The sequence below is a fragment of the Ailuropoda melanoleuca genome, chromosome 12 (genome assembly GCF_002007445.2).
Source record: "Ailuropoda melanoleuca isolate Jingjing chromosome 12, ASM200744v2, whole genome shotgun sequence".
Classification (NCBI taxonomy): domain Eukaryota; kingdom Metazoa; phylum Chordata; class Mammalia; order Carnivora; family Ursidae; genus Ailuropoda; species Ailuropoda melanoleuca.
In genome coordinates, this window is record NC_048229.1 from 64,017,856 (window position 1) to 64,043,193 (window position 25,338).

At 55.5% G+C, this 25,338-nt stretch overlaps 2 protein-coding genes across 5 annotated transcripts; one reads left to right on the forward strand and one right to left on the reverse strand.

Moving 5' to 3' along the window:
* Positions 1-125: 125 nt before the first annotated feature.
* ESRP2 (epithelial splicing regulatory protein 2) lies at positions 126-7,177 on the reverse strand. The gene is given in 16 exon segments (XM_034638493.1): positions 126-1,801; positions 1,878-2,043; positions 2,352-2,538; positions 2,685-2,883; positions 2,989-3,201; positions 3,317-3,618; positions 3,779-3,821; positions 3,908-4,040; positions 4,116-4,226; positions 4,297-4,351; positions 4,571-4,669; positions 4,947-5,061; positions 5,169-5,228; positions 5,230-5,283; positions 6,721-6,849; positions 6,938-7,177. Coding segments are annotated over 16 exon segments (2,154 nt in total). The 5' UTR covers positions 7,136-7,177; the 3' UTR covers positions 126-1,711.
* Positions 7,178-13,998: 6,821 nt separating this feature from the next.
* Positions 13,999-24,930, forward strand: PLA2G15 (phospholipase A2 group XV). 4 transcript variants are annotated; one of them, XM_034638494.1, is made up of 7 exons: positions 14,085-14,220; positions 15,944-16,139; positions 17,276-17,432; positions 20,065-20,183; positions 20,434-20,532; positions 20,918-21,142; positions 23,051-24,930. In XM_034638494.1, the coding sequence occupies exons 2-7, from the start codon at positions 16,136-16,138 to the stop codon at positions 23,560-23,562; spliced, it is 1,116 nt and encodes a 371-aa protein (XP_034494385.1). In that variant the 5' UTR covers positions 14,085-14,220; positions 15,944-16,135; the 3' UTR covers positions 23,563-24,930. The 4 variants fall into 4 exon arrangements, with proteins under 4 accessions (XP_034494386.1, XP_002923259.1, XP_019659336.1 ...); XM_034638495.1 differs by lacking the exon at positions 15,944-16,139 and having other exon boundaries at positions 13,999-14,220; positions 21,043-21,142; positions 23,051-23,309; XM_002923213.4 differs by lacking the exon at positions 15,944-16,139 and having other exon boundaries at positions 14,001-14,220.
* Positions 24,931-25,338: the final 408 nt, after the last annotated feature.

Sequence of the window (25,338 nt, forward strand, 5' to 3'; positions counted from 1 at the left end):
AAAGTCTTTGGTTTAAGAATCAGTATTTTTTGGCTTTGCAAGTAAAGACTTTCAACTTCTGTGCAGCGTAAGTGGTGCTAAGGTACACATTCATTGGACGATGCAAACTGACTTCTAGTGGCAACACTGAGCAACTGGGCATGTCCTAGCACCTACCCCTACCCCTTCCACCCTGTGCTTCATCTTGGTTTGAGAAATGGGATACAGAGAAACATGGCTGAAAACAGCTCGAAAGGGACCAGATGTCCTCTCTTCAGGTTCATGTGTGGTGTTGCTGCATGAAGAACAGCCCACCCCTGCCCTGGGCTAACCACTATCACAGCTCTGCTGGATCTGGGCATGAAGTCCTGGGGTGGTGCTTTTGTTTTTCTAAAGATTTATTTATTTTAGGGGGGGGAGAGGAGAGGGAGACCTCGAGATCATGACCTGAGCCAAAACCAAAAATGGGACGCTTACCCAGCTGTGCCACCCAGGCGACCCCTGGCTTTGAAGCCCTGTTTTTAATATTCAGAACAGATAGTCATCTTTAAAGCTCAGATGGCCTCAAGTTGAAACACTGTATTTTATAAAATGGGCGATGTACAGTTAGGGAATTGGTTCTGTTATGTTTACAGCACTTGGGATTGTGTTTTCTTACACTTTTGTATTTTAAAACCTTTTATAGATAGGGGTGTAGTGCTCCTTACACAGATAACAAAGGGAAGAGCCAGCAATTCATGTTCCTCAGTTACAGGGCTGAAATAATAAACAGTGACAGGTTAACAGTGTTCTTGAAATCTGCCTGAGTCTTCCTCTGCCTGGGGCAGGTGTGGAGCCCCGCAGACTGGGGTCCAAAGCTAAGGGCACTCTGGCTTTTAAAAAGTCCACTTGGTTAGGAACCTTTGTTTATTTTACGAAGGAGTGAGTAGTAGAGTTCCAAATTCCTTCCGAAGCTTCAGTTCTGTACCCTCTAGTGGGTGCAAAGGACATTCCACGATGTTTGCTGAGTTCAGGACAACTGGCCTGCCCAAGGTGTGCATGAAAAGTAGGCAGAAAGTCCCCTTTTAAAATTCAAGCCTGAGTTTTTGTGTGAGGGCCTTCTGCCCCCTAGTGTCCTCTGGGGATACTGCAGTACAGTCCATCCAAACACCTTGTGATTTTGCCACCTGATAGTCCTTGTGCCAAGCTGGAGGAGAGCCAGCATCCTTAGACCCCTGGCACAATGTGCCCACCAAGGATCAAATATCCTGGGGGCTGGGGCCAGCATTCTCTGCCTCCTTGCCCACTACCAGAAGGGAAAGGGAAGGCAGAACATTGGGATCTTTACTCAGAAGCTCCCAGGAGTCATACATTGAAGGCACCAGGGCTTACATTTTTAAAAAGCAAGCAAGCCTGCTGTGGACATCAGCCCCCACAGTACCTGTGGGTATGAGCCATAGCCAAAACCGACCAAAGGCGCTCTCGGTGCTACTCAGGAGGCCCAGATCAGGCCACTGGGAGCAGGGTAACACCATTCCACACCCAGCCCTGCATGCAGGGTCCAGCCATCATCTTTGGGGTCAACAGGCACAGCAAAAAGTGGGAGATGGAGCTGGGGCTTGAGCCTCTCTAGGTGCTTTCTCAGAGCTTTGACAAGCCCAGAAAGAAGCCACCTGGTTGAGGGTACTGGTTCTCTGGACACCACGAGAGACATGTTAGACATCAGTCAGCTCTTACCTCCTGGCTCCCTCACCTACAAACACACCCACTCTTTGGGGGCCTGTAGCACAGTGCGAGGCGGGTCACCAACAGGCATCAAACTGGTGTAGTCATCAGGGGCTAACTGCAGAAGGGAAAGAGATTTAGGGGAGGCAGCTCCAGACTCAGCCAGGTTCCCAAGCCCTCCAGCCACACCTCACCTGATAGGCCTGGAAGATGCTGAGCAGATCCTTCATACCAGCTGTATATGGGACACCCTGCATACGGACCAGGGCTCCTGGCTGGGACAACACTGAGGTGGAAGCAGAGGCCAGGGCAGCAGGGGGTGTGGTGAGGTAGCCCACAGTGGTGGGGGAGACTGGGGGACTAGGACGGGAGAGGCAGGGATTTAGAAGTGCTGTCCCACCTATGGCCTAGACCAAGACCTGCCTCCCTCTTCCCTTGTCTCTGCCTTATACTTAGTTCAGTCCTCCTCCTTAAAACCTGTCTCCAGAGTCCTCTCTACTCTAATTTGTACATGGTACCCTCCAGACCTTAACCTGTCACTCCCTTGTCCATCTCAGATGAAGTCCCAGCTCTAACAGACCTTGGATTATCTGGCCCAGGAGGGGATCATGACCCTCCCTCACAACAGAATGGGGGCAAGACTATGGAGTTTTCTTAGCAGCTGGTACCTGGGGTAGTAAGCTGTGTAGTTCATGTAGAGTTGAGTGGCTGGCCCTGGGTAGTAGGCAACAGGGGTAGGGGCAGCAGGCACCCTGGCAGCCGGGAGCAGTGCTGAAGAGGGATACAGGGCTGCCGTCTCAGTGGGAATGAGTGTTGGGGTGGCCTGGAAGGTGGCGTAGGTGGGTGGTGAGAGGCCTGGAGGCAGAAGTAGAGAGTGCATCTGCAGGGAGCCCAGCACTGCCCTGGGTGAGGCAGCCAGAAGAGAGTCCCCACTGTAGAAAGTGAGGGTTAGAACAGCTTGGCCCTCACATGCCTCATTCCCCAGCCCCTGGGACACTCACAGGGCAGCTTGCAGGGTGGAGGGGACATGCCACTGCGGCCCAAGGTGCCCCCCATTAGCACACGGCTCATCTCCTCTGTGGAGCAGGGGACCACTTCCACATAGCGTTCCTTCATCACTTTCTTATGGCAACGCTGAGCAGCAGCTAGGGCCCGCTCTGCCGATGTCATCTGGATGAAAGCGTCGCCCGATGGCCGGCCCTGTGCACACAGAGGTCTTGTAAACAACCTGGCACGTGCAAGAGTGCCTCACCCCCAACCTCACAGCCCTCTCTATGTAGGTCTCCCCACTGGCAGCAGCCTCACCTGCTGGTTGAGCACCATGTGCACACCGTGGGGCCGGATGTCAGCAGCTGCCTCCCCCAGGAAGCTCAGGATGTCTTCGATGGTGGCTGTGTAGGGCAGGCCTCGCAGGCGAACGCAATCTCTCCCAGTCCCGGCTGCCAATGGGAAGGGGATGGGGAGCAGTGGAGCGGTGAGCGTGGGAAGGAGCGGGCTGGATGCGTAGCGGTTCAGGACCTGGCAAGGAAGGCAGCAACAGGCCGGTCATGCCAAGTAGGGCAGGGGTACGGGGATGGAAGGGGGACCCTGGAGGAGAAGCACGTGGTGGGTAGGGGGAGCCCTGGGTGCTCACCTGCTGCACCTCAGCTGCAGTGCTCCGGAAGAGTTCAATGTATCGCTTACCCAGTATGCCCTTGTGCCTGCGCAGCGCAGCCTGTGCCAGCTCCTCACAGGCAAAGAGGGCAAAGGCATCACCAGTGGGCCGGCCGTCAGGGTGGCGCACAAAGAGCAGCCCATCAGCACCCCCAGTCACCGGGCACTCAGGCCCCAGAAAGCCTAGCACGTCCGCCGGCCCAGCAGAGAAGGGCAGTCCCCGCAGCCGCAGTATCACTTGGTCTTCCCGTGACAGGAAACGAGCCACCTCTAGTGACGTGCCTTGGTGAGAGGCATGGGAGTCACCTACTGACCCCATTTGTGCCCTTCCAAATACCCACCTACACTTGGCACGCAGGGGAGCAGAAAGGCAGGGGGCAGTGGGCAAGTGGGACCAAGATCAAGAACCAGGGGAGCTAGGTGCTGTCGGGAGCACACTCACCGCCTGCGATCTTGACAAACTCCTCTCCTGTTGCTTTATATACCTGTGGGGACAGCGGGAACAGCCCATGGGTCTCCAGCCTGGCAGGCCTCAGCTCTGCCCTGCTTCACTCCCAGCCCAAAGCCCCACCTCGATATAGCGAACGCCCATGTGGTGCTTGTGTCTCTGCAGCGCTAGGTCCCGCTGCTCGCTGTCCACAAAACGGATGAGGGCCTCGCCATTTCTGCGGCCCTGGGCGTTGAGGCAGAGTGCTACGCCACCCCTGCGGAGCCAGGGCTACGTTAGTGCCTCCTGGGCAGGCCTGCCCTCCTGAGCCCACCATTACTGTCATAGCCACCTGGCAATGTTGAGTCCTTTGAAGAACCGAGCCACATCCTGATCTGATGACTGCCAAGGCAACCCACGGGCCCGAACCACAGTCTCACTGTCCACCACATCGGCCTTGCTGCTGTGGGGGCAGGGCACAGAGTCAGAGCTGTCCAGCTACTGGCACCCCCCACCCCTGCCCGCACACTCACCAAGGACCTGTTTCATATTTCTGCTTTACCACCTCTGCCTTCGAAAACAATTGACCTGAGAGGAGATGGCATGGGGGTCAGCAGGGTATGGTGGAGGGGGGTCTCCCCACCAAGCTCTGCAAAAAGAGGACAGTTGAGGGGGATAAGGAGGTGACAAAGGAGCTTCTACCTGTGGTCTCTCAAAGAAGGTAACAAGTGGGGACGGGGATTTTGAGGAAGAAGGAGGCAGACATTCACCCTGAGAGCGGGTGACAGGTAGTGAAGGGCACCTTACCACTGGGCCCTTCGAGCAGGTGGAGGATGACAGCTACCATTGTCTTCACTTCCCAGACCCCAAAGTCATCCTCTGTGGCATCTGTCTCCAGCCCCAAGTCTATGAGCAGAGAAGTAACAATGAGGAAATCCCAACATGAGAGGCCAGCACATCTGTTTTGATCCAGCTCATATATGCCCTTACAAGTCCCCATCCCAGACATATGCAAACGTACGTCCCTATTTCAGACACACCCCAGCACAGACACAGAGGCATGTGTCCTCAAGGACTCGGCAGTCATGTAAACTCACATGTGTTTATATAACCCTCCAGAATGCACATACTCAAAAACAGCCTACAGCTCCCCGCCACCCTAACCCTTCTGGGTCACAGATACCCTGTGCCATGGTGGCCACGGTGAGCTCCCTGGCAGGGCAGGCGCTTGGGTGCTGCACATGGAACTCTCTGCGGAGGTCGTAGAAGGAGAAGAAGGTGTCGGGGAGCACCAGGTTCTGGGGGCACATGGGAGTGGGCATGAATGGGGGGAACTGAGCTGCCCTGCCCACCCCCATGACAGGGGTCTTGGGAACCCTACCCCGTTGTGCCCTCAGTGGCATACCTTCCTGGAGGCCTCGGGGTGCAGGACCTGTCGCAGCAGCTGCTGCCCATCAGTGCACAAGCATGTAGGGGCCCCCGCCTAGCAGAGCCACATCCCCGCTCACCAGCTGTGAGAACTGGGGATAGGGAGTGGGGAGAGACAGACACAAACTCACAGCTGAGCGGGCAGGAGGAGGGAGGGCACAGGCTGCAAAGCCGGTTCAGCTAGATGTTCAGCCCTACCCTGCCTGGGGAGGAGTTGGCCACAGGCGTGGGACCTGGTTCTGTGTTCCTTTTCTCCCCCAGTCACTTTCTCCAGGCCAAATGGGGGCAGTCACATATCACCCAAGCCCCCATCACATGCACTCCCAAGAGTCTGGAGTGGGGCCAGAGCAAACACCTGGTGGAGTGGGACAAGCAGGTGGGAAGGGGCGGGGCAAAGCAGGTTAAACCTGTCCCTGACCAGGCACCACCCTCAGACAGGTGGGCGAGGCCCAATTCTGCCTGAGGCCCAGCTGGCTCATGGTCAATGGCAGCCCCGCCTCTAGGTCTGACCAACCGAGGGGCAGAGAAAATCCAAGGACAGAGCTCCACACCTGGACGCCAGGGGCAGCATGAGCTTTGACCCACACCCTATCGACCGGCTGGCACTGAGCTGTTTGCTCATAGAGGGGGTGGCACTTCTCAATCTGCCCAGCCCCCCAGCCTTCCTCCGTGCTGGAGAACAGGTACAAGCACTAGGCACAGGCCGAGAGCGGGCCAACCCAGTTCCCCTTCAGCACACTCCCCAAGTAGGGTCTAGCCTGGGAGCCCTTCTGCGAAAGGATCAGGTTCAACATCTTTGCACCTCATCAGGAACCACCGCAGTTGGAAAATGAAAGAATTTGTGCGTGTAAAGCACTTAAACTCATTACACTCCAAAGTCAGGCACAGGGTGAGTGCCGTAGTGAAGATAAGAAAAAAACAGCAACGGGAACCGCCTCCCACTTCAGCCGGGGCTGGGAGGCACCCTGGGCCTTTGCACTCAGGAGACAGGTAGCCTTCAGGCGGGGTCCGGACAGCGCCCACGCCTGGCCAGCCGGCCGGGACAGGCCTAGACGAGCAGCTTACACCTGGCGGCGTCTGCCTCTGAGGCAGACCCCGCCCTACGCCCCCGCTCCAGCGTCTCCTAGGCGGGTGGGTGGGCCTAGGTCGCCGGCGGCAAGGACCGTGACCTATAGCCAAGACCAGGCCCCTCGGCCCTTTTGGCTTCCGGCTGCTGTTCTGGGAGACCTGGCCCAGCAGGTTCCCAAAGGCGTCTCAGCCTCACAAACCCGCCGGCCCTGGGAGGGGTCTCGCAGCTTCCATCCCACCGCGTCAGTAGGAGTGGATCCCTGGAAAGACTGAAAAGTAAGGTGCCCCCAGGAAGGCCCGGCACACGCGGGAATCTCTGCAACTTTTAAACAACAGAACTCGTCCTACCGCCCAGGCCAGTTGGTCGCAGCAAGGCAGGCCTTGCCTCCCGCCGCCTCTCCCGCTGAGAAATGTCCCCGCGGCCCGGCCATGCCTCCACTCGCCCGGGCCCCAGCACTCACCTGCTGCAGCACCTTGTCCAGTGGCTCGGCCCGCGCCAAGCTGTCGGCGCTCAGGCCGCTGGCCTCGCGGCACTGTGGGCTCAGTGCGGCCGCCTCGGCGCGAACCAATGACTTGTGCAACGTCCCCACCTACGAGCGGCGGGGGAAACCGATAAGCCACTGCTCCCCTCGGATCGCGAAACTCCTGGGGACCCCAACAACCCCCTTCTCACCGTACCTGACGGCTTCGCGGCTCCACCACTTGCCAGACTAAGAGGATCAAGTCGGTCTCGTCGGAGCCCAGGTCCGGCCCCAACGCACCGGCCGTAGCTCCGAACAGTACGACCAGGGGTCCAGGCCCCGGGCGGGGGTCGGCGGCGCAGTCTGAGGTGGGGTTCGGGCCCGGGGGCGGTGGCTGGGGAGGCGGCGGAGTCATGGCCGCAGAGAAAGGGGGCGCTCGGCCAGACACACGCGGACCGACGAGGCGCACGCACGCACCGGCCGACGGCAGACACGAATCAGCTTGGGCGGGACACCGTGTGTCGGGGGCGGCACCTGCGGCCCGGCTGGCGCAGTGGGCGCTGCTGAGACCCGCCCGCGGCGCCCCGTGGGGCGGGGCGGCTACTGGCCCCCGCCCTCTCCGGGCGAGTTACCTGTCGGCCCCGCCGGCCACGTGACCGAGGGCGGCCCAGGGAACAGAGGGGGAAGGCCGCTAGAGCCTAGCCCAGAGCGCGCGCGTTCAGACGCCGGCCCTGGGAGCGCGCTCACCGCCCGGACTCCTGCTCCGTCAGAGGCCTTACCTGACTCGATCTCGTCTTCCTCTCTGTCCCTCCCCACCATGAGGCCGGAGCCAAGAAAAATGCAGAAACAGGGGCCTTCTGCAGCCCGTAGGGGTCACGTGGGATTTGTGAAAATCACCAGGAGGCAGTCTAGAGGCCTTGGGGGTCATGACGGCCGGTCTGGGGGGGATAGAAGTCACCGAAGAGGGCCGTGAATTACTGGCGAACACCCAGAGGCCTGTGGAGAGGTGGTCACCAGAGGCCAACTGGATTGGGGGGGAGGGTCGGGGATCACCAAAGTTTCTTAGAGCCATGGGTCGGAGGACCAGAGGTCACGGGGCTGGGCTTGTCAACACACGTGTGAAGACGTGGCCTTAGCCTGGCTCCAGTAAGTGCCCGCGGTGCCAGAACACTCTAGGTGGTGTGCAGGCCTCGGTGCTGGGGAAGCAGGAAGCGCCCCGCTTCAACTCCAGAGAGTGCCACTCTAGACGGGGCTGAGCCCGATGGTCTGGGCCTGGAGCCTCGCCTCTACCCCACGTGGAGACTGCTGCCTGTTTTCGTCGCCCTTCCCGCCGGACGACGGGCCTGTCTGGAGACGTGAGCGCGCTGGAGGGTGGGGGCTAGCGGCGAATGTGTTATGTGCGCGTACGGGCTGCAGACCCTCCCTCTCCTCTCCGTCCGAGACCAGCAACCCAATAAGGACAGTCGCGCGTGGAGGGCTTTCGCCCTGTCGTGCTTGGTGAGACTCCTTTACGGCGCGTTTCCAGGCCTCCCCTAAGTGCTCCCATTTATATGATTGAGAAACTGAAGAGTCCGGCGGGAAGAAGGGACGTAGGGCTGCTGCGTCCGGACGTTGGGAAGACGGAGAAAGAGCCCGGGGTGGAGGGGGCGCTTCCAAGGCCTTGCCCAATGAACCAACACTAAAACGCGTCCCTACTTAACGGATAAAGAGACCGAGGTGCCCAGTACGCAAGTGACTCGCGCCGGGAGCGGTCTGCGAGGAGCGGGAAATAGGTTTTCCAGCGGCTTCGGGGTACGAGCGCTTCGAGCGCTTCCTCGGTGTAGGCGAGTATCCGCCCCTTTCCGGACCGCCCACTCCGGCGCCTGCCCACTGGTCCCCACCCGCGGAAGCGCTAGGCCAATCAGGCTGGGCGGGAGGGGGAAACGTCGCCCTTCGGGTCCTGCTCCCCTCTAGATAAGCCTGGAATGTCAAATATTTGTTTGGGGGGCGGGGCCAACAGCGAAGTAAGCCTCCTCCCCTACCCACCCTGGAGCGCGCGTGCGCCTGGCAGAGTTGGGCCTTCACGCCTTTGCCGCAAACTGGTCTTCACCCCAGGACCTCTCCTAAAACTCCCTTGGCGGGCATCGCTCCGTGTCGGTCTCCTGTCTGGGCTCCAGCTTCTACAGGACAGTCCGGCGTCACCACCTTGCCATCTGAGCGCTAACTCCATCTCGGTCTCAGCCTTGCCGGAGCCCCTCTCCATTTAGCCTCTAGACCTTCACGCTAGGACCTTCCCTATTCTTCCTTCAGTGTGGGTTTCGAGGTCAGGTCTTCAGGGAAGCCACCTTCTTGAAGTGACCTCTCCAGTGTGGCACCTCTAGCCATCCTGGCAGCGTGGGGTAACTCTGCCTCCCTCCAACCGTGTGACAATTCCCGATGCTTGGGACTCTTCTTTAATATTATGTTAGGGCCCCTGCTTTGCTGAGCTCCTTTACTCATCTTCAGATGGATCCTCCCAGATCACACTATTAATAGTAAATAACCCTCACTCCTTTTCCCCAACACTAAAGTAACTTCTAACACAATAAATAATTTATTGTCTCCTTACACCACACCCACCCCGAACTCAGATCCTGGAGGACTGACTCCTCCCCAGTGCTTATCACTGCACCTGGTTGTAATACTTGCTCACGACTTAATGAATGAATGGTTGTCTGAGTGCTTTGCTTTGCATCATCAGCCTTCGGGTATTTCAGCACTAGTAACCTTCCCTGGGGCTACTGGTCTTTTCCTCTAGGAGTCTCATCCGATCTTTTTCCTCCCCTTCAACCCTTCCCTTGTCCTAGTTAACCCCTGCTCTTTTCCAGATTTTCTCTGAAGGCACCTCCCTCAGTAGCAGGGGTCCCCACTGTAGTTTGAGATTTCTGTATTTCATTGGGCAGTGTCCCCCATCCTAGCCACTAGGGTTCATAAATGATTAGTGAATGAATTGGAAATAACATATGTGAAAGGGGTGAGCAAGGCTCCAAAGGTCCAGCCCATAGTTTTTCCCAAACTGTAATTCAGGTACTTGGGGAAAAGGAACTTGGTCCTCTGAGCCAGGCCACACACTCGGAATCCCATCCTTACTCAGCCCCTCGAGGCCTGCCATGAAGGCAGCTGGTGCTCCACCGGCAGGTACATGACAGGGCAGACACAGGGTGGGGATCCTCCTGTGGGACCAGGAGTGTGGCTGGTCATGTGGACCTACAGGGCATCTAGGAGTGGTGTAAAAGCACCCTCCATTCTCCCTCCCGGGCCAGAAAATATTGCACCGTGGGAGAGGATGCTAGCTGGATGCCTTGTGGGATCCACTGCAGCGATGTACACTTGCCGCCTCAGGCCCATCCACGCCCTCTATGGCCCAGGGGGCAGCAACTTGACCATCCGCAGCTACCCTTATCTCCTGAGCCTCCAGGGCAGCACACTCATGGACTTCACCCAGGTTCCCAGCTTTGCTCCTTTGACGAATCTCTGCTGAGTACCCACCAGAGGGCGCACTGACCCTGTCGCCTGAACCAGGTGTTGGGGGCTGGGAGAAGGAACTTCCACAAGAGAGCCCAACCCAGGGCAATGATCCAGCACAAAAGTGAAAAGGGAGGGGCGCCTGGATGGCACAGCGGTTAAGGGTCTGCCTTCGGCTCAGGGCGTGACCCCGGCGTTGTGGGATCGAGCCCCACGTCGGGCTCCTCCGCTGGGAGCCTGCTTCTTCCTCTCCCACTCCCCCTGCTTGTGTTCCCTCTCTCGCTGGCTGTCTCTATCTCTGTCGAATGAATAAATAAAGTCTTTTAAAAAAAAAAAAGTGAAAAGGGAAGGGCCTGGACACTGCCTCCCTCTGGTGTGAGCATCTTTGCAGCTCCTGGCTTCCTGGACGTAGACCAACTTTTAAAGCTTGGTTTTCAAGACCTCCAACCTCTCTGTTCCACTTCCACTCACCATGTGCCCGAGATACACTTACTGTGATTGTTCAGGTCTCCAGGCTGCTGCACATACTAAGCTCCTTACCTGGAGCACCCATCCACCTACTCCTGGCAAATTCCTACTTACTCTTCAAGACCCATCTCTACTAATTCTTCCTCCAGGTAACATTTGTTGATGCCTAAGCCAGGTTAGATAACCTGTTCTGGGGGCGCCTGGGTGGCTCAGTCGGCTGAGCGTCTGCCTTCGGCTCAGGTCATGATGCCAGGGTTCTGAGATCGAGCCCTGCATTGGGCTCCCTGCTCAGCAGGGAGTCTGCTTCTCCCTCTCCCTCCACCTGCCACTCTGCCTACTTGTGCTTGCTCTCTGTCAAATAAATAAATAAAATCTTTTTAAAAAAATAGATAACCTGTTCTGGGCCCCTGTTCTGTCCTGATTTGGCCAGTGTTTGGCCTCTCATGACTCCAGGGAGGCTCTGGCATCAGAGGAATAGGAACCTGATAAACTGTGAGCTTTAGGGAGAATGAGTTGGCCTCCAAATGGGCTCAGCTCTGGCTACCAAACCAGCTCAGAAGCTGTGGTCTTGGTTGGGTTGCCCTAAGCCCAGGTACCCACCTGGTCCAGACAGGAGAGCTTGGAACTTATGCGAGCAAGAGGGAATGCAAAGGGCCCAGTGTAACAGAGAAAGGCTTTGCTCCAGCAAAGGCTGTTGGTTGGATTCTCATCTGAGGAAGATAGCACAACTGTCCTGTGAAGCTCTCAGTCCCTTATCTCCTTCTCTAAGTCTGATAGGCACAAGGACCATATCCCGGAGAAGGGGGTGTATCACTCAATCATTCAGTGTATGTTAAGCACCTGCTGTGTGCTGATAGTTACTAGTAACCAAGGCAGTCGCACCAGTAACAGGCAGGTGAAGGGTTTGCTCTTCCATGGATTATATTCTGCTGGGAGCCAGGTAGGGGCTGCCAGAGTCAATGGTTGTGTCCGGGCTGAGGCCTAAAGGCAGAGCTCAGCTGAGTCCCAAAAATGGGGGCTGCAGAGTGATCCGAGTGCAACAAGTGCAGAGGTCCAGAGTGAGGATAAGGTTGTCCTGTTCTAGGCAGTGAGGAAGCTGCTGAAGGTGGAGATGAATGACCTGAGGAAGAGGGGAAGTGAAAGTTGTAGGAAAAGGCCGGAGTCCCCTGCAGGGTCCTTATTCACGATGAGTGAGATGCATAAGATGCATTCAGTAGGAGCACTGTAAGTGGGGTTAGGCAGACAGTGATGGGCCTGATTTAATGTTTAATGGCGTCGACCTGACCCATGGAGAACAATCCATAGGAATAAGGGCATAAATTGGGACATGAGCAAGGAGGCTACTATGGGGATGAAAATAGTTTGGCTTTGGGAAGGTAGAGCTGGCAAGACTTGGTGACCACCTGGTTGTGGGTCTAAGAATCAGGATAGTATCTAGAGTCCAGGATGAGCCCAGGTCTGCAGCCAGGGGGGATCATGTGGGTGGCAAGGTCATTGTGAGAAGCAGGGATCCTTACTTTCTGATTCCTCTCCTCTCCACAGTGCCAGCACAGATCATTGCTGATGAGGCCTTGACATCCTCTCCCCGCAATGGCCATGGTTCCTATCATCTGCAAGGCCTGTGGGACTGGGACACCCTGTGAAGGGCCCATGGTCACCTGAGGCTGCCAGGTTGACAAGACATTCAGACTGGCCACAGTCGAAGGCAGCACAGGCCATCCTGATGTCTACCCTCCCTCCACTTAACCCTTGACTGTGGACTCCTGCCTGTTCCCAGTACTGGCAAAAGGATCTCTATGGTCTCCCACTGTGGACCTGAAGTGGGAGATTGGTCCCACTGACTGGTCCTCAGCAACCCCTCTTCTGGGGCCTAGGATGGAGGTGAGGGAGGCCGGGGTTTGGGGTCCTTGCCAGGGCCTGAGGGAGACAGTTGGACCTTAAAAGAGTAGTGTATCCCAATCACCAATGGGTTTCACTCCAAGAGCATAGGAGGGGCAGGCCAAGATGGTGAGTTGATTCATCCAGGAGTACTCTGAAAAGCTAGAAAGGCTCAGCCATTGGCCAAGAGGAAAGAAGGAAGGAAGGGGCGGGCTAGAGGTCTTAAGACCAGCCAGAGGATGATCAGGGCGTTGTCTGGCCCTCAGGAGGAAGTGTGTGGAGGATCAAGACTTTCCGTATCCAAACATACTGGTCTCCCTATCCTAGAGTGACTCATGGTGCTGGTCATATTGCCAGCTGTCAAATCTGCCCATTCTATTTGACTCTGATTCCTCAAGCAGGGAGTCTGTGTCCTCTTTGGATCTCTAGTTTCCATGGAGTGGGGATGGTAGGTGGACTCCCCGGTCACACCACCAGTCCTGCTCTGCTGGGTAATCTGCCAATGGGCCATGGTCACAGGGTTGAGGCTCAAACACACTTTCTCCGGGGCACCAGGACTGCTCAGTCTGGAGGGGTGACTCCATATTGCCCGCAAATAAAACTTTAGGGGCCTCTGGGTGGCACAGCGGTTAAGCGTCTGCCTTCGGCTCAGGGCGTGATCCCGGCGTTATGGGATCGAGCCCCACATCAGGCTCTTCTGCTATGAGCCTGCTTCCTCCTCTCCCACTCCCCCTGCTTGTGTTCCCTCTCTCGCTGGCTGTCTCTATTTCTGTTGAATAAATAAATAAAATCTTTAAAAAATATATTCTTAAAACAAAAACAAAAACAAAAAAAACTTTAGGCCGGGCAGCCTTCTAACTTGGAAGCAAAACACATTGACCTGGCCTATACTTGTCCCACCCGCATTCCTAATACCTGGCCAGACGCAGGGGTCCCCTGGACCCCTTGCTTGAACCCACGTGCCGTCGGGGCAAGGTGTGAAGAGTCGGTGTGGGGATTGCACAAAGGTTCTGGTCAGCTCCCGGTACCCCAAGGCCCAATAACTTTCCGGGACTCACTTCTCCCCTTCCTCCTCTTGCTCTGACCAGGGTTTCTCAGCAGCGTCGAGCACTGGACCCTGAATCCGCCCTCGTCCCGACACGGTCCAGATCCCACGTCAAGGACGAGCCAGGAATCGGGGATGAGGGCTGCGCAGCGTAGACTTTGGGTGCGCAAAGCTAGATTAGGTATCCAGCCGCGCAAGCTGGGTCCGACGGGTCCGGGACTAAGCCGAGAAACCAGGCTGAGCACCAATCGATCGATGCGCTCGGCGCGCGGCGCGGTCCAAGGAGCTGGCCTGGGATCCGCAGGGGCGAGGCGGCGAGCTCCGACTGGGAGGGACGTGCCTGGCGGCGAGTGCCTATTGGCAGGCCTTTTGGGGGAGGCGGATCCTGATTGGCCCGGCCGCGGTGGCCGTGTGCGGGCGGCGGGGTTAAGTGCGTCGCCGCCGCCCCGGCCTAGGCACGAGCACAGAGCGCTGAATCCGCACCTTGGACCTGTAGTGGGGGTCTCGCGCGATGGGTCTTCGCCTCTGTCCCTACCACGCGGCGCTGCTCCCGGGTGGCGTCCTGTTCCTCCTGCTGCTGGCAGACCCGGCGCTCCCGGTTGGACGTCCCCCTCCGGTGGTGTTGGGTGAGGCGCGCGTCCAGTCGTGGGTCCGTGTGTTCGTGCGTCCGGCAGGACGGGGTGCGGGGGGAGGGGGGCTATCTTCCAGGTCTGCATCTGCTTTAAGCATGGGGTGGGGGAGCATATGACTGTCTGTCTTGTCACCTGGGTCTGTCCGTCCACCTCCCGCCGTACTGGGCGCGGGTGTGGTCAACCTCTGCTCACCTTCCCCTGTAGAATATGGGGTAAGTGGGAGGGCTACGGTGCGGTTGTCCGTCAGTACTCCCGTCTACGTCAGTCCCAAGCCTTGCCTCGCCTTATGCCCATTTTTTAGCTGGAGAGACCGAGGTCCTTTGGCCCCACTCCTGAGGGTCGGCGGGGACTCGGGTGTTCTCGAGTTGGTCCCCAGGGTCCTCATTGTTGGTTTGGGCATGGCTAAGAGGCTGTCTCTCTCGACCCTTCCAGCCCCATATGTTTCAGGAGGCATTATTGAAAGGAAGTTTTTGGGGGAAAGAATGGCTCTCCTAGCCTGCCACCAAGACCCCCACCCCCACCCCAGACTTATCGAATGGGTGGCCTTAGGCCTGAGGGAGGAGGCCTAAGAGAATCTGAGGATGGTTAAAGACAGAGGTAAGGGTTGGGACAATGGCTATGAACAGATGTCAAGAAACATGCCTGTACTCTTATCCCTGCCAGACCAATTTGGACTGGGCTATATTGGGACTAGATGATCTCCCCTGCCTATCCCCCCCCTTGATCCTTGCCCCTGCAACCATACAGGAGCCACAGTATTTCCCTGTGGTGGTGGTGGACAGGGATGAGACTTCTGTCTTGAGGGCCTTGGATGCTTCATTCGAGCATTCAGTTGCTGGCCAGCCAGGACTCCTTAAGGCAGAGACATTCTAAGGTATATGTTACATACTGAACTGCTACAGCATGACCCCCATGCTCTTTCTTTTTTTTTTTTTTTTAATCTTTTTTTTTTTTTTTATTTATGCGACAGAGACAGAGATAGAGACAGCCAGCGAGAGAGGGGACACAAGCAGGGGGAGTGGGAGAGGAAGAAGCAGGCTCATTGCAGAAGAGCCTGATGTGGGGCTCGATCCCATAACGCCGGGATCACGCCCTGAGCCGAAGGCAGACGCTTAACTGCTGTGCCACCCAGGCGCCCCAACCCCCATGCTCTTTCTAATGGGAGTATTTTAATGGGGATGATGCACATTGCAGAAGGGTAGGATTGGTAGGCAGCGTGGTCCCAGGGGGCCCCCATCAGGAGCTCTAGGCGAGGAAATACCCCAGGGGGATGCTGGGCTCAGGTTCACCATGGGATTTGGACAGACATGGCGCTATGTTCCCTAAGCTTGCAGGGATCCCCAGAGATGAGGTCTGTGTTGGGCAAGCACAGAGAGTCCACCAGCCCAGTCTGGGAAGGCTTCCTGGAGTGTGTAGCTAGAGCTGAGGCCAGGAGAGAGTTCCAGGAAGAGGAAACCACATATTAGAGGAAGGGAGGTAAGCAGTGCAGGCTGTCTGGAATGGAGTTGGGGGAGGAGTGGATTGTGCAGGGCCTTTGACTGGTTGGGTCATCTAGACTTTATCCTTTAGGCCCACAAGGAGCCATGGGTAGGCTGAAGGAGTTCTGAGTATGAGGGGTATAGCATTGGGAAATGTGTGGTCCCTGATGCACACAGCCTTTTTGCTTGGATTGGTGCTAACTGCACTCATTAATTCATTCAGTTCTTGGTTATCCTAGGTCACAGCAGAGGAGCCTCACACTCCATCCAGAGTCACAGAATCCTAATCTCCCTAGCTTCTCAGAAAGTGAAGGTGTTGGCATTAATCCTGGGAAACCCCATGGTGTGCAGTGGAAGAGCTGTTCCTGTGCACGGAGCAGGGACCTGACCTTGGCCATCAGAGGATCAGCATCCAAGGGTGACCAGCCTCTATGAGTGAGACCCAAATTGGTGGTAGAGGAAGCAGAGACCAGAGAAGCGATACAAAAGAAGTGGGCAGGAGGAGACTGTAGCAAGCCATTTCTACACCACTCAGCCTCAGTCTCCTCATCTGTGAAGTGGGCATAGTAAGGATGTTCTCTCCCAGTGTTATTTGAGGTGAAAGGTACATAGATATCTGTTGTCCTAGTTTTAAGCAAAAGGGGCTTGAGAAATGACCACTGCTATTTTTAGAGGCCACACAGCCTGTTCAGGACAAAGGGCATTCAGGGACAGCAAATTTGGTGACTTCCTCTTTTAGCCAATTCCTTTTTGGTGGAGACAATGACCAGGGTCTCTGCATTGTCATGCTGAAGACTCCCCACTTTGTATCTGTATTGTTAAGGGAGGTATTAACCTGCCTCCCATGGTTGCTCTGAGGACACTGTGAGATGATGTACAGGGAGGGCATGCCCTCTTCAGGGCTGGGTTCGTAGAGCCAAGAGAATGCCCAGGAGAGCCAAGAGCTGGTTGTTCACTCAGTGATCATGGATTCTAAATGGGAATGTGCTTGGAAGGTGTCAAAAGCATGGCATATAGAAGCAGGTGAGGCCTGAAAGGTCAATGGGAGCAAATATTCTGGGAAGGGCCTTAATATTGGGCTATGAAGCCAGGGGGATGGGTTTGAGTGTTACAAGGGCCCCAGGGCTCTGTGCAGACAAGGCTCTGTGTAGCTGGTCTATTGACCGGCTTGGGCAGAGAGGTTATCCTTGGGGCCTGGGCCACCACCCCCTACTGGGCCGTGGCTGGAATGGTGTGATGTTTTAGGGTAGCCATCTCTGCTACAGGGTCTGGGTGTGCTGAGAGGCTAGGGCTTTCCAGATGGTCTGCTTTCTGGAACCTTACTGGGCTCTCAGGAGGCTGGCAGCCGCCTGTGTTCATTGCCCCCTTCCACAAGCCTGTCCTGGAGTGCCTTCTCTGGATTCAGTTTTGGTTGGTTAAGTGGCCCAGTGCTTTGTCCTGTTTCCCACTCCTTTGAGTGAACAAGGCCCTACTCTGTAGCCTAGGACAGCTGTGGGTAGAAGGCCTTTGGGTTCAGGGGTCCCCAGCCTAACAGGTCCCGGGCCTCATGTGTGTTCTGTGTCCCTCTGCAGTGCCCGGTGATTTGGGCAACCAGCTGGAGGCAAAGCTAGACAAGCCAACGGTTGTGCACTACCTCTGCTCCAAGAGGACAGACAGCTACTTCACACTCTGGCTGAACCTCGAACTGCTGCTGCCTGTCATCATTGACTGCTGGATTGACAATATCAGGTGGGGGCTGGGGCACTGATGGGGTGCTGCTCACCAACCCAGCCTAGAGAAATCTCTAGAACCCATTTCTGTCTCATTCCCACTTCAGCAGACCCTGAGGTCACTGACCTCTTGTCCTTCTCATTTCCTCAGTCTGACTGGCACCACCTCTGCACCCTCCCAGCCAGAACTTTCTTCCCTTTACTACAGCTCTTGTCCTTACCCTCTCCAGTTTATACCTTGTGCTTCACAGACTGTGCATGAATTCTTTTTTTTTTTTTTTCAAGATTTTATTTTGGGTGCCTGGCTCAGTCGGTTAACCATCTGCCTTCAGCTCAGGTCATGATCTCAGGGTCCTGAGATCGAGCCCTGCATTGGGCTCTCTGCTCAGCAGGGAGTCTGCTTCTCCCTCTCCCTCTGCCCTTCCCCCTGCTCCTTCTCTCTCTCGCTCACTCGCTCTCTCAAATAAATAAAATCTTTTTAAAAAATAAAGATTTTATTTTTAAGTAATCGCTATACCTATCGTGGGGCTCAAACTCACAACCTTGAGATAAGAGTCGCACGCTCCACTGACTGAGCCATCCAGGTGCCCCCTTAAATGTAGACTCTGTGCTCCAGCCCTATTCATAACCTCATCATGGCTTCCACCCCTTCCCTTTCCTCTGAGTTGGCCACTGGCTCCTCAGCTGCTTGTGCCTCCTGGGACATACCAGGTCGCTGTCTGTCTGCCTCTTCCTTCCTTCCTTCCTTCCTTCCTTCCTTCCTTCCTTCCTTCCTTCCTTCCTTCCTCTCTCTCTCTCCCTTCCTCCCTCCCTCCCTCCCTTCCTCCCTTCCTCCCTTCCTTCCTGACTTTATTTGGCAGTGGGAGAGAAGCATAAGCAGGGGGAGCGGCAGGCAGAGGGAGAAGCAGGCTCCCCGCTGAGCAAGGAGTCGGGTGTGGGGCTCAATCCCAGGACCCCAGGATCATGACCTGAGCCGAAGGCACCCGCTTAACCATCTAAGCCACCCAGGTGCCCCTCCATGTCTTTCTACATGCGGTTCTTTCAGCCTGAATTCTACCTCTACACCCTTTGCCTGATAAATTCCCTCCCATTCACCCTTTAAATCCTGAGCCTGGTGCTTCTGGAAAGTTTCCCTTGCCACTCCCCAGACCTCTTAACCTTTCCTTCCTCCAGGCCACAGTACTGCTTCCTTTCACCTTTATCAGGTGCCAAACTTTGTTTCCAAGGATGTTTCCCTGCTAATAAGATAATAATATATTGGGAATTACTGCTTATCGAATATAGGCACTGTCCACATTACATACTCTTTCATTTAGTCTTATAGCACCCCTATGAGACAGGTTGAAAACAAACTCTGTTTACAGATGAGGAAATCTGGAAGCTCTAAAAAGGTTACAAAATTGCCTCGGGTCACTCAGCTAATAAGTGGCAGAACCAAGATTTAAATCAGGAATTGCGTGACTCTGAGCTAAGACCCAGCTCCCTGAAGGCAGAGATTTTATCTCTTTTATCTTCATAGCAGCAGAACCAGGAGCACAGTTGGTGCTCAGTAAATGTTTGAGCTGAATGGAGTCTCACAAATTAAATTTTTTTTCCTGGAGATATACTAGCTGGTTCTCCAGGTGCCTTGCCTTTCCCTGTTGTTTATGACACCTGCTTTGTTGACTTTTTCCTCTTCTGTGCGTGATCAGGGTTATTTCTGGGCTGTTGATCTGCAATTCTATTTTTATACCAGAGACGTGGTCTCAGGTACTGCCAATGGGAGGTTCGGGCTGATACTGAGAGGGGCTTGTCTGCCTTGGACATCTGACCTGTTTGGAGCTGCTTTGGCTTTGTAGAAAGTTTTCTACACTTTGCTGAGTGGCCATTGGGTTCACCTACAGATTGCCCTAGAGAAAATGGGCCCCCAGGATCTATTATTTGGGTCAGTGTTGCATATCTTGTCAGCTTTCTGTGGCTGATCTTCGGGGGTTAGGACTCAGGGCCACCAAGGATTGCAGGTCTGGCCTGTGTTTTCTTGGGCACATTTCCCTCCTTGGTATCAAGGAGGCCAGAACAGAGTTCCTGGCCTAGGACAAGGCTTTCCTCCTGTCTCCCACCATCCTGTCCCATCATTTTTCCAGGCCATGTCCATCCATCCACATAGCAGCCACAGATGTGTAGGCCCTAAGGTGGGGGTTTCTCTGTTTGGTTCTGTTGTGTGCTACACTTACCCTCTCCTTTGCCCTGTGATGTGTTGTGGTGGGTGGTAGGAGCTGAATTCACGGAGATGGGGCAATGGGAGCGTGCAAGATTAGGCTGACTGCCTTTCGGGTCAAGTGTGATGTGATGGCAGAGCCAGTCCTGGCACTTCTCTTTCCCAACCAAATCCAAGACCTGCATTCTGAGGTGGATGACATTGAGAAGGAAATACTGCCTTGACGGGGGTCCTTGGGTTAATCTTTGGAATGAGTCTTGTTTGGGGTCCTCAGGTGGGTGTGGTTACTCTGATCTGTGCTTCATAAACTTGCTTTGTTTCTTGTAGTCTCCCCTATACTTCTTACCAAACCTAAAGGTAGTAAGGGAATATGGCTCAGGACACAGGGCAGGATTAGGACACACCAGGTTCAGTGTCACCTCTGGATCACCAGCTCAGTATCGTCCCCTGACAGGCTGATCTATAACAGAACGTCCCGGGCCACCCAGTTCCCAGATGGTGTGGATGTGCGCGTCCCTGGCTTTGGGAAGACTTTCTCACTAGAGTTCCTGGACCCCAGCAAAAGCAGTGTGGGTATGTAGCCCTTCCTCATGCCCTCCAGGGAATGGGCCTGGAAGTTCTGCTGTATTCTCAGAGTGGGAGAAATGCTGTTAGTTTGAAAGGGTAGCCTGTAAACTGTCTCTAATCAGTGTAGCCACAGAACCTTTATAGCACTCCTTCGGGGATCTTTCTACAGTAGATGTCACATTTTTCTTTCTGGGCATGGTGTGGGTGGCTGGCACTGGCTGTACTCTCTCTAATTCCCATACATTTCTGTCTGCAGGCTCCTATTTCCATACCATGGTAGAGAGCCTTGTAGGCTGGGGCTACACACGGGGGGAGGATGTCCGGGGGGCCCCCTACGACTGGCGCCGAGCCCCAAGTAAGTGGTCACTCTTGCTTCTTCCCTGACGTCTTGGGAGATGGGGACAAGGAGGTCACAGCCACCATAGGCCCCAAGCTCTCCCCTGCCCCCAAGGCCTCTCATCTCTACCCCAGCAGTCACAGCTGTCACCTCTAGTCAGTCTCTCCTGTCCTTCCCCATCCCTCTGGGCCTCTGAGCCCTGGGGAGAGTTAATGAGGCTGAGGAGGAGAAAAGGAGCGCCTAGGTTTTCTCCCTTCCTGGAAAAAGAGGGGAATCCAGACCATTCCCACTTGGATTTTAGCATTTTCCGCACTCACCTAGTCCTGAATCTGGCCTGAAGAACATTTAGTGGTTCAGGCCCCAGGACCCTTCCTACCTGACACTGCCTGGCTCTGGCCTACAGATGAAAACGGGCCCTACTTCCTGGCCCTCCGGGAGATGATCGAGGAGATGCACCAGCTGTACGGGGGCCCTGTGGTGCTGGTTGCCCACAGCATGGGCAACATGTACACACTCTACTTTCTGCAGCGACAGCCCCAGGCCTGGAAGAACAAGTATATCCGTGCGTTTGTGGCACTGGGTGCGCCCTGGGGGGGCGTGGCCAAGACTTGGCGTGTCCTGGCCTCAGGTAAGACCCTGCCTGACCCAGTGTGGGGTGCTGATGTCAGGGATGGTGCCCTTTCTTTCCTTCAACAGTGTCCTCCTGGGCCACCTCGTGTCTCTTCTCTTGGATGAGGATCCTTCTTTCTCCAGAGTGGTATGCTTTTCCAAACATCTCTTTTTCCAAAAGAGAACCTAACACTACTTAGTTTTGTCTCTCTAGTTGATGGCCTTGGTTATCCATGTACATTTTTTTACAGCGTGTCCATGCAGTGGCACAACTGTTGGTCACACGGTGCTTGCCTGTGCCTGTATGTACACACATACGCTGTGCTCTGGCCTGGTTGGCCTAACTTGGTCTGACCTGAGTTCTTCAGGAGAGCCTTCTCCCTTTCTTCATGCCCACCTTTGCTCCACAGAAGGAAGGTTGGGCTACAGTTTCCTGTTTATGAGTTATACCTCCATCTGTGGCAGTGGGGAGCCTTTGTGGGTAATGCAGGGAGGAAGCAGGTGCAGATTTCTTTGGGCCTGCTTGCCTGGCAGTGGGGAAAGCCACCTCCTTCCCCATTCCTCCCCAATTCACCTGCCTTTTCATGACTGTCAGAGCCTGCCAGCTATAGCTCTGGGGCTTTCCTCCCTCCCTCTGCTAGGACTGTGAGTGAGCCCACGGCCCCTTACTTAAGGAGCCATGAGCCACATCTATGCTAAGCATCTGAGGAGGAGCTTTCTTCCTTATTTCATCAGCACTGCCTGACCTACTTTTTTTTTTTTTAAAGATTTTATTTATTTCATTTGACAGAGATAGAGACAGCCAGTGAGAGAGGGAACAAGCAGGGGGAGTGGGAGAGGAAGAAGCAGGCTCATATCAGAGGAGCCTGATGTGGGGCTCGATCCCATAACGCCGGGATCACGTCCTGAGCCGAAGGCAGCCGCTCAACGACTGAGCCACCCAGGCGCCCCTGCCTGACCTACTTGTTGGTCAACTGATAGTAGCCATCACATTGACCCAGTGCCTGTCCTGGTGGTGACCCTGGATTGGCTGGACAATGAATCCAGATAGAGTGAGGACTCATTACAGCTATCTACTCTGTCCAGCCTGGACCTGAAGGGACAGATGAGGGCATGCCTGAGTTTGAGACAGGAGCTGTGGTGGGGCTCAGGTTCCAGCCTTTCAGAGCCTCCTTGTGAGTCCCCTTAGAGCTTTGCCTCAGATTCTGGGAATAGCTAAGGGCTTCCTTTTCCTCAGGGGTCCTCCAGCCAGACCCCACAAGAGCTGAAGGGCTGTGGTCAGTCAGAGAGGTAAGATGATGGTTGGCTGTGGGTCCTGAATAGATGAGCCGGCCCCTGTTTCTAAGTTCCAGCTCACTCCCCAGAGGCCTCACTAGCTGTGTTGTTGGCATTCCTGTGTGAGAAGGATTCTCATTCTGCCTGCAGCCTCCCCTCCTGCCTTGTCTCCTGCAGGCCTGGCTGCCCAGGTCAGTGACAGGCAGATGAGTGGGATATGACCAGGGGTGGCTGGCGGCAGGCCTGAGCCTAGGAAAAGAAAAACATTTTCATAACTCAGTGTAAGAAAAGGAAAAGAGGAATGTGTCTCTAGGCTGCCATCGTGCTGATTCACCTTCAACAAGGTCAGTGCCCACAAGTCTGGTGACAGTTGCTCAGTGGAGAGTACCGTTTACACAGTGAATCACCTTGTGTGTATGTGCTACCTAAATCCCTGGTGACGAAGCGCAGAAGGAAACAAATCATGGTCGTGTGCTTTCCAGATCTAGCAAAAATAAAGGGAACCATGGGAGTTACAATGACGATGGTAGTGTAGAGGTGCTAGAGTGCTGACTGGGCCCCTCAGCAGGGCCCCGCGGAGGCCCTGGCAGCACGGTGCTGCCCAGCCGGCTTGCGTTCCTGAGCGCAGACTGAGTGAGCCCTGTCCCTGCAGGAGACAACAATCGGATCCCGGTCATCAGGCCCTTGAAGATCAGGGAGCAGCAGCGGTCTGCCGTCTCCACCAGCTGGCTGCTGCCTTACAACTACACCTGGTCATCTGAAAAGGTCTTCGTGCACACACCCACAACCAACTACACACTGCGGGACTATCACCAGTTCTTCCAGGACATCGGCTTCAAAGATGGCTGGTTCATGCGGCAGGACACAGAGGGGCTGGTTGAAGCCACGGTGCCACCTGGTGTGCCCCTGCACTGCCTCTATGGCACTGGGGTCCCCACGCCAGACTCCTTCTACTACGAGAGCTTCCCGGACCGCGATCCCAAAATCTGCTTTGGTGATGGCGACGGCACTGTGAACTTGCAGAGTGCCCTGCAGTGCCAGGCCTGGCGCAGCCGCCAGGAGCCCCAAGTGTCATTGCAGGCGCTGCCGGGCAGCGAGCACATAGAGATGCTGGCCAATGCCACCACCCTGGCCTATCTGAAACGTGTGCTCCTTGGGCCCTGATTCCTCTGCCAGGCAGGGCTGTGGGATGGCGTGGCCACAGCTGCTCCTCTTGTCCTCCTGGACTAGCACGGTCTGTGAGTTTAGCAGTTTGTGACTGACTGCCTAAGGTCCTCAATCTTGGGTTGTGAAATGTCTGCCATTGGGAAGTGCTGTTTCTTATCCTTCCTCTGTGGGAGTGAGGAAGGAAGAAATAGTCTGGACTCACTTGAGGGATCCTTGCTGGAAAGAATGCTGCTGCTGATGGAATTGCTGTGACCTCAGGACTGGCTCCGCAGGCGGATTGGCTGGCACCTGGCCCCAATCCTGACTCAGGGCCATCTGTTCCACATACCCCTGTGGCCTTTTCACACTCACCCACCAGGCCCTGGTCCCTCAGCCTTCCTGTGAGGGATATTACTGAGCTGTGGTCCCTGTCCCTAAAGACCCCAGGGATGGGCTTCTGGTCCCTACGGTGATCTTCCCACAAACTGGCCACAGGTAGGCTTGCTACTGGCTGCGAGTGGCTGGAGTTGCTGGCTTCCCTATGGCCTGGTTGCTCAACAGCCTGACTGTGGCTTTCTGGAGGCAGCTTGGTTCCTCCTGCAGGCAGGGGCAGTTGTGTTCTCCGTGGTTCCCAGGTCCTGGGGCATTCACTCCTACCTCCCTCACCTCCAAAAACAGCCTAGCTCAGGATTGGGCAGCAGGTGGCCCTCCATTTCTTGGGGACTCTGTCCCAGGAGCCTTGATCTCCTTGGTTGGGCTGTTACCCACAGTATTGATGCTGGTTCCCTTTGCCATGGGACTGTAGTTCAAGGATGAGAGCAGGCCTAGTCCCATGGCCTTTTAGGTACTCATGAAGAAAACTCAAGGAAGCAGTGAAGGCCACTCTGAGCTATCCTGAGCTGCTCTCTTGTTAACCCCGCCACCACATTACCACCCTGCCCTAGGGGTTTTCTACCACCCAGGTGGGCTGGCACAGGGCTGAGAGGAGGTAGGGCTCTTGCCCATCTTGCCCAGCACCTACTGCCACCAGGCAGCTCAGTGGTGTTTAGTCCACAGAGACTAGCCCAGAAACTTGAGTGAGCCCCTGAGAGAGCCAGATGGCTTGGGGCTCCCCTGGTAGTTTTCTGTCTGGATCTGCCTTGGTGGCAGTCATTTCCAAGTGGGCAATGGCTATAGGCCAAGACTTGAGTCTAGCCTGTAGGATGGGACCCCAGAGCCATAGTCAGGCTGGACTGTGCTGCTCTCCCACCAGGTTTCTGTGGAGCTGGATTTTCTCTGTTGGGAACATACCCAGCATCTCTCTCTCCTTTTATTCCTGGATAGTGGGCTCCTCATGGAGCTCTAAGCAGGCTGTACCTTGATTCTGGCAATAAAAATATTCTGATGCTGTAAAGGCTCTGTTCTGGCTGAGGCTCTGTTCTGAGCATGAGAGGAGGGAGGTTGTGGAGGGGTGAAGGGGCTAGAGAGGCAGGTAATCAGGGGCTAGACCTTTCCTGGGGCCTTGATGGGTTCTCTCAGCACCAAAGCATGGCTCCTGTGCACCTATTTGGGCTTTACCCTCCTGCCCTATCTCCTGGAATCTATTTCCTCTCCTGGGATTAAGAACCAGGACCTGAAACATTCCCATTGGAATGTGGCTTCTGCCTTCCCAACAGTCCCCACATGCTGCCCCAGAGCTGGGGGCAGAGGACAGTCCTGCAGTTCACCCTGGCTGGACTCTCCTTCCCAGCCTGTTTGTCCTCTCTCAGCTTTTAGGTCTCAGCATCTTTTTTTTTGACCCTAGAGTTCTTTTTA

What these genes read in the sequence shown, in the direction of transcription:
- PLA2G15 (XM_002923213.4), top strand. Translation starts at nt 14,106, where the DNA reads ATGGGTCTTCGCCTCTGTCCCTACCACGCGGCGCTGCTCCCGGGTGGC. An exon ending in TGCTGGATTGACAATATCAG is followed by an intron (nt 17,433 to 20,064) that starts GTGGGGGCTGGG and finishes GTCCCCTGACAG; the next exon opens with GCTGATCTATAACAGAACGT. An exon ending in TTGGCGTGTCCTGGCCTCAG is followed by an intron (nt 21,143 to 23,050) that starts GTAAGACCCTGC and finishes CTGTCCCTGCAG; the next exon opens with GAGACAACAATCGGATCCCG.